The sequence below is a fragment of the Rhinatrema bivittatum genome, chromosome 2 (assembly GCF_901001135.1).
Source record: "Rhinatrema bivittatum chromosome 2, aRhiBiv1.1, whole genome shotgun sequence".
NCBI lineage: Eukaryota > Metazoa > Chordata > Amphibia > Gymnophiona > Rhinatrematidae > Rhinatrema > Rhinatrema bivittatum.
Genome location: NC_042616.1, coordinates 316722443 through 316735225, shown reverse-complemented (window position 1 = coordinate 316735225; position 12783 = coordinate 316722443). Strand labels below are relative to the sequence as shown.

The 12783-nt window shown below is 42.0% G+C and overlaps 1 protein-coding gene across 1 annotated transcript in view; it reads left to right on the top strand.

Annotated features, from left to right (window-relative positions):
• The window catches only part of ABCA13 (ATP binding cassette subfamily A member 13), a 929477-nt gene that overhangs the window by 289916 nt on the left and 626778 nt on the right, over positions 1–12783 (top strand). The window contains exons 26-29 of the mRNA XM_029587089.1: positions 1532–1646; positions 3879–4208; positions 7796–7865; positions 11725–11859. Of these exons, the coding sequence (XP_029442949.1) occupies positions 1532–1646; positions 3879–4208; positions 7796–7865; positions 11725–11859 (650 nt within the window). The remainder of the gene's footprint in view (positions 1–1531; positions 1647–3878; positions 4209–7795; positions 7866–11724; positions 11860–12783) is intronic.

Here is a 12783-nt window from a genome sequence, read left to right as displayed (position 1 = left end):
TAGGAAAACAAAACAAGCTAAGAACATAAGAAGTTGCCATACTGTGTCAGACCAAAGGTCCCTCAAGCCCAGCATCCTGTTTCCCACAATGGCCAATTCAGGATACAAGTACCCAAATATTAAATAGAACTCATGCTACTAATGCTGGTTGCTGCAGATAGGATGTAAAAATCAGGGACTCACTGAAATCTGGATTAAGCCAGTCTTCCAAGTTAGCACAGTTGGGTAATTCCACTATGGTCCCACTGATGGAGGAGTGAGAGTCACATGAGCGTGACATCAGCGATCAGCGACCTCAGCTTCGGGGCATAAAAAGGAAGCTGCTAGGCGGGCACCCGTCTAAGGGCTCTCACCTAAGAGCCTGCCAAAGGGCCTGCCCCTTGTTGAGCCCATTTGTGGGCCTCTGGTCCCTGGCGCTGGATGTTTTACTGGCCATTTGGTTAAGTGAGGTGTTGTGTGTATTGTATTTATTTTTATTTTTTTCTCCTTTCTTGGGGTATGATGTTGGTAATGCAAATGTGCAATGTGAACTTGGCATGTGTTATATTGGTGACCATGATTTCTATTGTAACAGAGAGGGGGTCGTTCTTTCTAAAAATAAATATGGTGAACGGCCTTTAAGTAGTCTGAGGCATATACAGACATCTAGTTTAAAACTAGGTTCAACTGTAAAGGTTAGTAAAGATTGTCTTCAAATTGGGTATATCAAATCTCTGTCAATAAGAAACAAGAGTGAGACCATTGCGGATGGTATAATATTTTATCATTTAGACATTTTCTGTGTAGTGGAATCCTGGCATCAGGAGCATGATAGTGTTCTTTTGAATAGTGCATGTGCACCTGGCTTTGCTTTTTTTCAGCAAGCACATGAGGGTAGGCAAGGGGGGAGGTATAGTGATATTTTTTTAAATGGTCCTGCTCTAAAATAAAACTCTTTTGAAAAAGAGTTTATACATATGTGGAATGGATTATTTTAAAGTCTTTGGTCTTAGATGCTTCTTCATCACTATTTGGAGATATTCCAATACTATGTTCCACATCTCAGATGTTGTGGACTAAGAGGTTTTCTTGCTGGCGAGACAGATTATATTGCATTTCTAGGGACAATCAGATGTTCCTTCGATTACCTTTTGGAGAAATAAAATGTATAATATATTGGTTATGGAGCAGATCTTCGGTAAATCATTGCACCCAAGGAGGAAGAAAATGCACTTGGATTTATGGCTTCCTTGTATTTCTAAGCTTCCTCATAAGGCTCGCCGCCAGATTTTGAATGACTTTTAGTTGGATTTTCATTATTTGGCTGAGTCTGTCCTGGATACATGACTAGACAGGAAAAGGGGGAGGGGGGGGGGATGGGTTATTTGGTGTGGATTAATATAGGGTGTGTTTGCATTGTTTAATCTGTTCAATGTATGGTGTACAACAGAAACAATTGTATGTTTTATATATTTTCCCTGTTATACTATTCAAAATTTAATGAAACACATTTTTCATTAAAAAAATAAAACCTATGAATTTTCCCTTTCAGATTCCTGAACAATATTGGCTTCATTTTCCCACTGATGATGATGTTAGCTTGGATGATCTCTATAGCCGGCATGGTTCGGAAATTGGTGTACGAGAAGGGCATTTGTCTTGTGGAGGTAATTAACTTCAGCTTTCAAAGAATGGTATATTGCAGATGTAGGATCCGAAACAAGTGAGAGACTCTGAGTAAACATTTTGAGAGGTAAATGGAATGTATTTCCAAATCGTGTGAGAAAAATTAAATGAGTTGTATATGAAACTTTATACATATACATCTATATCTCTATCTATCTATCTATCTATATATCATGGGGTAGAGAATGTGGGATGATGTCATTATCTGATTGGCATTACAGTTCTTTTATTGTATCTCTTTAGAAATATACAGTGGCAATAGCTTACTGCATGAATGTAAAGGCGTGTGGGTATGGGGGAAAAAGAGGAGATGGGATCATGTAGACAATTGTCATGCCTGTAGAAGGACAGGAGACAGCCATTGATATTATCCCTTTTAGGGGTAATATTCAAAGCCATTTATGTGCATAAAGCACATGCACATAAGCAGCTGCACCTAAAGTTATGCCCGGAGTTTATAAACCCTGCAGGAAGTGCACAATTTAGAAAATACCGTGCATCTGAAAGTGCCCGTGCAAGTTTCAGTACATGCACATTTTTTTTTAATGCTGGGAAACACAAACTTTAGACACCTGTTTTATAAAAGTACATGCATATAGTTTATCTATTAAATAATTGTAGCCAACGCACATAATAACCCTCCGGCAGATATTTCATAAAGTTCGCTGATGTATCGGGTATCTCGCATATTAAAATACTTACTCATGAGTGTTCTTCAACCAGTTCACCCACACCCACTCCATTTGCTGCAGGACCCCCCCCCCCACCTAAAAACTGCTGACAAAAGAGAAGTCAGATTTAATTTCGCCATCTGATTAGTAAGTGAAAAAGCATCATGTGCATACTCCAGTTATGTAGATGTAGCTCCAAGTCCCATCCCAGAATGCCCTGAAAGCACCATGTCTGTACATACATACTTTTCCACTAGGTGTGTGCACAGCAAAAATAGTTGTTCAGTTTCTCATGTCATTTCATTTTTTTTCTTTTTTTTAATTTTGTGGGGTTTTTTTGGGTTTTTTTGTTTCAAATAATAGTGCCTGCTCTTTGCAAATAGTGCATACTACATGCACACAGTGCCCACTATTTGCAAATAGCGTGCACTATTTTCCAAAACAAAAGACAAGAAAACATCCTGTGGGTCAGACCCCAGGGGTCTCTGGAGACCCCGGTCCCAACCCCTGTCATCTCAGGAGGTGGTCAAAGGTCTCAAAGATAGTATTTGTAAAAAAAAACCTGTTGTTACCATGTCTCGCCCCAACCTCCAACCTTTCCCTTTTGTATAAAAAAATAGCCTCCTGGCTGCCAGCCCCCATATCACCCACCCTAACCCATTCTCCCGACCCCCTCCAGATTTACCAAAATCATCCTGATGATCTAGTGGCGGTCCGCGAGCTACCTTTCTACTCGTGGACCTGGCCATCGCCCATTTTGTGATCCGCCAGGAACTTTGGATATTAGTGTAATAGAAATTAAAAAAAAAAGAATTAAAATACATTTTCTTCAGTGGTGCTGGCTGCCCTTTGCCCCTAACATGTGACAGGGGGTTACCCAATGGCAGTGGTAGTCTCTGTGACATTGCCTATGTCATTTCAAATGAGAGCACATCCCTATTTTGCGCATGGCAGCAACAATACGCAAGTACTCCCGCCCTTCTGAAAATGTGCTTTCTGTGCACAGAGGCACCTTATACACACATATGCCAATTTTATACACACAAACCCCCCTGTAAGTCTTTGAAAATTACCCGCTAAATGCCATAACAATTTATTTACTTGGTGTAAGAAGCTTCTTAATTTTACACAGTGGCTTATGCCAGCTGATTTATAAAAAAAAAAAAAAAGAGATGATTGTGGGCTGGCCCTGTGGCTCTTCTCTGGGACATGGGGGCATCTGGGCTCAGCTTCCCCATCTGATGGAGCTCGGCTGGACATGGTTGTGCCTCAGAGATGGCATGCACAAGCCCTGGCAGGGACAGCAGCTGTCGCTGCAGTGTTAATCACTTCGGATCAGCCACTGGTAAGGAGGGTGCAACTCAGAAGAGGTGACTGACACCCAGCAAGGCACCTGTACTGCCTGTACAGCCCATCTGGAAAGGGGTGGGACGGACAGAGACCACTGAGGAGTTAAAAGAGGATAAAGCCAACAGCAACAATGACTTGATTGTGTCGGTGTTGTCCTTTCTGTCAGCAGTGACGATGTTTATGTTTTGATAGTTCATGAAGATGATGGGCGTCCATCCAGGCATCCATTTCTTGGCATGGTTTCTGGAAAATCTAATCATATTTGCTGTCACCAGCGGTGTCCTAGTCATCATCCTGAAAGTGGGTGGCATTCTTGGGCACAGTGATGGGGTAATCATCTTCCTCTTCCTCCTCGATTTCGGGACTGCGGTCATCATGATGAGTTTCCTGCTCGGAGTGTTTTTCAGCAATCCCAGCACAGCGGCTCTCTGTGCCAGCCTCATCTATCTGATCAGCTTTTTACCATGCACAGTGCTTTTGGTTCTGCAGAATCAATTCAGTTTTTTCACTCAAACGATTTTGGTAAGAATTGTATTAATAATGATTATTGTTGTTGTTATTATTTTTATAGTTGATTTAGGGTCTGAGCCATAAAGATCTTTTCCCATAGATATAGAAAGAGAGAAAAAACCTTCATGAATCAGGCCCTTAATGTGCTTCCCAAACTTTGTGCTGTCTCCTGTAAATAATTCTTGAGGTTCTGTCCATAGGTTTTGGCTTTGTGTTTGTCAGTCAGCTGGCTTGACTTACCCGTGAACTCTGAAGTGCTGCACAAGACCCTGTTACCTTCTGAAGTGGGGTCCTTACAAGGAATACAAATGTTTGGGGGTCCACAAGCCTCCTAAGGAGGATGACTTTAGTTTCCAGGCATATGGCAATTCAGCATTGGCTTCTCAAATGGCTCTTTCACCTTTTTTTTGGGAAGAGGTTGAGCCCGTCCTAGTTTTGCCCCGTGGCCTCTGTGGACTTGAAGTTCCAATTTCTTCCAGAAAAGCAGCAGAGGCTGCAAATCCATAGAGCCAGCAGGGGGTGGGGGAAGAGAGGACAGATTCTGCCTGTGCCTGTCGACATGGAGTTGGCTGGGAGCCCTGCCCGGCAAGCAGTCATGCAGGTGCACCAAACCTGGCTCTGGAGTGAGTTTGCATTAAAGCCCTGCTGTATGAATAAATGCCCACTTGCTAAAGTTAGAAAGGCACTGCCTGAGCTCTGGAAGGCAGGTCTGTCCCACCCTCCTGACCACAGTAATTTGATACAATATCTGATGTGGTGGGGGTGGAAGGGTGAAAGGAGAGAAAAATCCCCTAGAACGCTCATGATGCTTCTGTGATGCTGAGAACTATGCCCTGGTCTGCCAATGGAGTGATAAATGTGACTGGATGGCACAGGTCCAGTTGGGGGCAGCAGTGAGTGCATCTGGGGGAGATCCCAGTTAGGGGTGGGGTTATTGGGATGAGGATGGGCAGAAAACAGCAACACAATACAAATACTGGCCCAAAATCTTTTTGCATAATAATTTGCTCCTGAGGCTGGATTCAGACCTGGGATGAAGAAATCGAAAATCCCTGGCTTGACATTTCCTTGAAGCTGTGAAACCTTTGTTTTTGGCTGAAATACTAAACCTGATTGAGGTTTAATGCCTGATTATAGGGTCTCATCTTGTTTCCTGTCTCCTTTCTCACTTCCAGTCCTATGGTGTCAAGTCCCCGAGTTTCCCCTTCCTCTCATAGTTCTGTGTTTATGCTGTTGGCGCTACAAAACTGGAGCACACGGCAACAGTTAAAGTGAATCAGTGTTTGTCTTTTTTTGTGGGGGAGGGTGGTGAGAGTAGTGGCTATTTATTGTCATGATTACAATGTACAAAACATATGAGCAGTATTTCTTAAATGTAGCTCTCCCGTTCCTTATGAAAGCAAAGTAATGGCAATATACAGCATGCCACGCTTACCTACTGTTCTGTATTTTAATATGTTGTACTGTATATTTATGACAGTTCCTTGAAATGCTCTAGAATAAGCAGATTCCTCATATTCACATAGAATTTTAGTGCTGGGAAAAAAAAATCTAATAAAAGGAGTGCAATAAAAACATATTTCTTCTCAGCTATGTTTACGTTCAGAAACATACAGCCTGAAAAAGTGTGACAAAAATCACAGTGCCAAGAAATGAAAATGTTGTGCGAGATATCTATGGCTTTTCCATCACTTCCAAGTCATATCTGTTCAATTTACTGGTTCAGATCACTTTATTTACGCATTCATCTACTGCAGGGTAGAAACAGGATACAAAGCTTAGGTTGAGTTATAGGCAACTGATGTCTTCAGGGAGTTGGCAACATTAAGTAATGAATACCTTATTGTCTTGTAAAAGCAGCAACAGGAAGAATACAGACACCACTTTATAATCTGTTTTCACTGTGCAGTAACTGAGTGTTTAAGAGAAGAAGATTTTAACTGCAAGCCCAAAAAACAGGCACACTGAGGCAACTTGAGGTCTCATTTTTACTCATTGGCTGTCATTGCCAGGGAACTCAATCCAACCTATATAATCATGGGCATTGTGGAAAATAACTCAACTTTGAAAACCAATGAAAATGAACTTCAGTTTTTCAGACTGTTTCTTAATTTAATACAGCATCCACTTAGCATGGAGAGGCATGGTTTTGTTCCACATTGTTACTACCAGTGGCTTACATTGCATCCCAAGTCAGTGTAGTCCCCACTGAAGTAGAAACCTGTTGCTTGCAATTTTATTATTGTGCCACTCTGTAAAATTTACAGTTCAAGCAACCGAAGGACGCAAAAGTGAAAAGTAAAACTGCAGCTGTTTCAGTGGGCTGAGACACAGTGTAGACCATTGCTGATATCAGTAACAAATGGGTTCTCGCCATGACGGTGTCATAGAAAAGCACTGCAAAAAAAAAAAAAAAAATATTAATTCCTGGACATGTAGAATATGTTACAGAATGGGTTTCCAACTGGCTCAATGTCTTCTGGACCAATCTGATTTCCCACATTTCATCTATGGACTTGGCTTACTTTTCTTAAAGAAATTGGAACCACCTGATGCTCGGCTGTTCTAGATGACATGGAGCCAGTTGATAGCCTTAAGTCCACAGGATGACAGTTTGAGCTGACAATGGTGTTCCTGCTTTCCCCTGCTTTTTTTTTTTTATAATGGCGAGAGTGGTAGAAAATAAAGGGATTTGGAAGAGAACAATTTTCCTTCTATTATGTGCTTCTGAGGAATATATTTAATAAAGACAGCTGAGACTAAATTCTTGGCCCATTCAATTTTCAAAGCAGGCTTATACACACAAATCCACTTTAAAAGTTATCCCGACAAAACTACATGCACCCAATTACATCTGCCATTTGGTGTGCATAGTTCTGCTGAGAGAATTAAGTGCATACTTTTTTTTAAAGTAAAAGGTTTGCGAGCAAGTCCAAACCCTACGCAGACTGTATCCTGAGTGCTTCTCTCTTACGTGTGTGAAAGTGCACACAGGCTGTGTATTTGCTCGTTATTTTATGCACATTATCAGTTGCACAATATTCTAACGGGCCATTTCTGTGGTTAAAGAACTACTTTGCCCACAGCAGTTCTTTTGAAAATTACGCAAGAGGAACTGTCATGATTCCAAACATACTGGGTTACTCTTCTTATCGGACACTCCTGCTTACCTAGCTGGGCAGTAGGTTTTACAGCCAAACAGGCACTGGGATTTCTGCCTCTGTTGGGAGCATCCATTTTGTGCCAGCATCAGCAAAGAATTGCGTGATTTTAGGATGTCCCCACGCTTTCCACATTGGGCCAGATATGCCAATGTCATTTCTCTGCTTGTGTAGCACCAAACAAATGCATTTGAGAGCAGCGGTGATCCCCTTTTTCATGGTTTGGCAGCTCTAAACCCACTAAAGGTATAAAACGTTTTCTAACCAGCATGACCTTCTTGCCTGATGAGACAGTAAGCTGCCTTGAACTATGGGCATGACTTCCCCATTTAATAATACTACAGCCATCCTTTAAAATCACAGAAAGTTCTATTTAAATAGTATTTTTTTTTTAACAGAATATCCCATGATTCCATTATTTCTCTTTTTCTCCTGCAGTGCCTTCTGTCTACCACTGCTTTTGGTCAAGGAATATTTTTGGTCATAATGCTTGAAGGACAAGAGACAGGTAAGAGGTAGCTGATGTGAAACACATGGATGAAATGGGCAGAGGGTAAACTCATTTAGAAAACACATTTTTTGTTACCTTTTTAAAAATGATTTCAAGAGAACTGTGGGAGAGCCACAGATTGCTGGTGCCCTTCATCTGCTGGCACAGTAAGGTTTACTTCCTTTGCTTTGAATTGAAATGACTGTATCTAAAAATAAAGCCTTTTGAATCGCTTTTATAGAAACATAGAAACATAGAAATGATGGCAGAAGAAGACCAAATGGTCCATCCAGTCTGCCCAGCAAGGTTTTACACTTTTTTTTTTCATACTTTTCTGTTACTCTTGTCCCTTTAAATAATTTTTTTGGTTCTATTTCCCTTCAACCCCCGCCATCGTAGATAGCAGTGCTGGAGCTGCATCTAAGTGAAGTATCCAGTTAGTTGGTTTGGGTTAGTAACCGCCGTAATAAGAAAGCTACTCCCATAGCAGCTATGTGATTTTCTGATCATAGATATCATTTTTCTTTTACTGGTTAAATACATTCGTGGCAGGCTGCCGTGACTGGCTACACTCACTCCAGGTTGCTGCCACTCTCCCGATGCCGCACCTGCTTGCCACCATGCTCCAAACCTCTCTGGGCCCTCCTTAGGTGTGTGTACATGGTGCATGCTGCTCCTTAAAAGGCCCATGGCAGAAAAAGTCCTGCGGTGCACTTGGATGATGTCAGCAAGCCCCAATTATTTAAGGGCCTCCTTGACAGTCAGCTGGCGCCTCAGCAACGTGTTCTCTGCCTAGCCAGCAGAGCCTGTTGCTCCAGCCCATCCATCCTTGCTTTGTCCAGCTCCTCCAGCCTTGCCTTGTCTGGCCTATCCAGCTTGCCTCATCCAGCCTTGCCCTGTCTCTGCCCTTGCCCTGTCTCTATTGCACCACTCTGTCTGCTTGCCTTGTCCGTCATGTCCTGTCTTGTCCCACTGTGTCTTGTCTGTCTTGGCTTGATCCTCTGGTTCTGATCTCAAGTATGAACTTTGACTACTGTCTTGCTTGCTGCCCACCCTGACTCTTGGCCCATCTCTGAACTCTCTCTTGGATCACCCTTGGAACTAGCTTAAGTCCTGCGGGCCCCTGCAACGTGAAGGGAACGGGGCTGGTTTAGGCGAAGCTCCAGCCTGTCCCAGACCAGTGCGTGTTCACCAGCTGTCGGCATGGACCTAGTGGACTCACTCACATGCCACAGCACAAGGGCTCACAATCCTTACAGGCCGCTGTGGTGTAAAATGGAGTATGACCTGGAGTGTAAGCTGTCCTGTAATTCATGTCTTCAGACAATGCTCCACTCATACTTGGGAACATTGTGCATTTTGTTGAGCTTAGAGCTTGATTCACCCAAATCTGTGACTTGGCCAAAAGCAATTTAGTGAATTTGGTGGATAAAAATATTCACATCTTAGACAGTATAAAAACCTATCTCCTTGTAGTTCAGAATCTTTCCTTGAGGCCGATATACTAAAGTGTGACAAAATTTACAAATATAATTTTGCATGCTAAAATCACTGCTAGCAGGCTTTATTTTGTTAACATGTGCTATTGGCGATTTTGGAAAGCAAGATATAGCATTTGCAAATTTGCCCATGCCTGCTGTGCAACATAGGTAATGTCCTGCATAATTATGCAAAGCAGCTCATTATTTAAGTTCACATAGCTAATTATCATGTGCAAAAACTCACAAACTGATATTTTCCTGCAAAACTTAACTACATTTCGAGAAGGTGAGCTTCAATTTTTTGTGCTAAATTCCACAATTTTATATGAACTTTAATGTCAAAATATTGCTATTGACATAATTTACATATTGTATAAACGGGCAGGTAACTTGAGAAAAAAATTGTGAGTTACCAGCCCATTTGCATGGAGACAGACACACGTTGCTCTTAATCCAGAAAAGTCACACAAACACCCTTCATATGGGTTGTTTTAGCCTGGTGTCCAGTTGGAATAGTGCATTATATTATCATCTTCATTACAATATACCTGACACTTCTCAGGTCATTTGGAAGGATCACTCTGGAACTGTGCAGTCAAATTATATCGAGCAATGTTCTCCCCATGATGCCAGCTCTAATTAAGGGCATAAAGCTAAAAGCACTTATAGAAACATAGAAATGACGGCAGAAGAAGACCAAACGGCCCATCCAGTCTGCCCAGTAAGCCACGCACTTTATCTATTTTTTTCCCTTTTTCTCTCTCCTTGGGTACTGGGGTAGATGACCACACCCATGGGAAGGAGCCCCGTGAGGAGCCACAGTACTAGGCTAGACTCAGAACGCACAAACACAGTTAGTTATTTATTAGACAGCTTTGAAGAGTACCACCAGAGGTGGCAGTAGTGAGGCAGTCTGGTAGTTGCAGTCTCAGGGTCCTCGGCAGATGGAGCCCTTCTCACCTGTTGGTATTGAGAGGTTCCGAAGCAGGTTTCCCAGCAAGGAAGTACTGTGGATGAGATAGACTGGGAGTTAGAGTTCCCACTAGGTGTTTGCTGTAGATAGGCGATTCCACCAGGTTGTAGAAGTAAGTGCAGGCACTGAGGCAGGGAGCGAGGAGTGAGTACCTGTTCCCTGTAAGGCACCTGAAATAAAGCAGAGGGCCCCCGAGGAGCGGGTACCCAGGTTAGTAGTTACCCCGAAGGGCAGAGAGAAAGCTTCCAGCGGCAGCACGGAAGCGGCAGAGTAGCGTAGACAGAAACGGTACGTATACTAAAGCAAGTCCTTGCTAACTCAACAAGCTAGCAAAATAGAAGATGTTATATACCCGGATGGCATGACTTCAGTATGGGGGAACGCCCCCAAGTTTCGCGCCAAGGGCTGCATAAAGACGTGGGTGATGCGCGCACACCCTAGTAGGTACCTGGGAGGAATATGGCAAGAGGCAGCACCATAGCCATTCCGGGGATGCCAGAGAGGTCGGCTTGTAGACGCGGCGGTAGCCATTTTTCCTAGGTAAGCGGGAGGAGCCGTGAATAAGGTGAGGCAAACGGGGCAAAGCCGTCTAGCACCGACGGACACAACAATATGTCCATAAGATATTCATATGTAAGTGCACTTTACGCTTTTTAAAATTGCTATGATTGTATGTTACATTTGCAAGTGTTAACTGCTTTTAAAACTACCTTCATTCAAAGGTTTAATACGTGTAAATGTAACCTAGTATCATAAAATTTTCAAAAGCCATTTATGCACTTAAATTTCACTTGCACTGGTAAATCCTATGGAGAATGCAATGGCATATATTGTAGAAATTTTAAAAGCCCACTTACATGGGTAAAGTACATTTACATGTGTAAAACCCACTTTTATGCATGTAAATACTTTTAAAAATTAGGTCCATAATGCGCATAACATTTGAAAATTCACGCCAAGCTAATAAAAGGCAATGCACAAGCTTTCATAAGCTGATTCAGTTACACTGTACAAATATATGTTGATAGTCATTACAAGAATCTTATAGGAAATCTTTTTTCCAAGAGCTTTGACATTAACAAGAATAGGTGGAAACCTGAAAAATGTCCATTATTTAAAACCTGCTTTTTACGGCCATTTTTGAACATTTTATTTCAGTGGGATTTGCTGAAAAATAAGAGTTAATACCTAAAAGGGGGTAAGGTAGGAATGGGGATGTCTTTAAAACTTATACTTTACCTTGGATGTTATGCAGTTCCTTTACATTTGTTGGCCTAAATTAGCCCTACCTAGTGTTCCAAAAATAAATGAAAAGCCTAAAAGTATGTGGTCTTTTGTTTTATTACAGTATGCCTTAATGTTCTGATGTAAAATATTAGAATTTGAATGATTTGAACTTTGCCTTCTGTCTGTCCTTCTCTAGGAATTCAGTGGGATAACCTTTACCAACCTCTTGAACAGGGAGGAGCTATGACGTTTGGTTGGTCATGTTGGATGATACTCATTGATTCAATCCTATACTTTGTTGCTGGCTGGTATTTTTCTAATATAATTCCTGGTAAGAAACTTAGGGGGTCATTTTCTATAGCTTATCGCGTGCGATAGCTTGCCGGGGGCGGTGTCGGGGCGGTGAGGGGGCGGATGCTGCGATGTCTTTGCTGGCGGTGATAACGTAAACATCGTTATCTTTGCCAGTAGCGTGCCCAATAGCGCCACCTTTCATGGTGGCGCTATTGGGTGCGAAAGCCGGCAGCGATAACACCGCGGTAGTGCGATGGCTGCCTGCTTTCGCAAGCCTCCTTCGCCCCCCCCCCCCCCCGCCCCCTGTTTTCGCTGGATTCACCATTCTGCGTTAGAATGGTGAATCCAGGCCTTATTTATTCTCTGAGGGTAATTTTCTAAACCACGTTTTACATGCATAAATAGTCTTTTTGAAAATTACCCTGGGACTTGTATGCATAAAAGTATACAAAGAAGCAATTTCACACATACTTTTAAACATATTCCAAAGAAACATTTCCAGGAGCAGAGTTGGGGTAGGGAAATCATTTATGCATGTAATTTTGATTTTCAAAAATATGTATGTAAATGTTCACATGGCTATTTATATCTACTCTCTAGCAGGCAAGCCTAAGCCGCACTAAGGTCTGCTGTTTTTCAAAACAGACTTAAGCACATAAGTCCACTTTGAAAACTAAGGCTGAAGTCTATGTCTACAAAGCACTCAAAGACTTCAGCCCTACATGGGGATGTTATAAAATTGGGCTCTGTCGTTTTCCCCTCAATTCAGTTTCAGCACATTAAGAGTTATTACCTATGAAGGAAGAAACAAAGGCAAAAATTATGAACAATGAACGGGAAGCGCTAGAAATGTGCAAAAATATTCACTGTAAAAATGAATGTCAAAAGCTAAGCTATTCATATTTGCAAAAAAAAAAATAAAATTGTGAACTATGTCTACACTTGCAAATTTATAGCCATT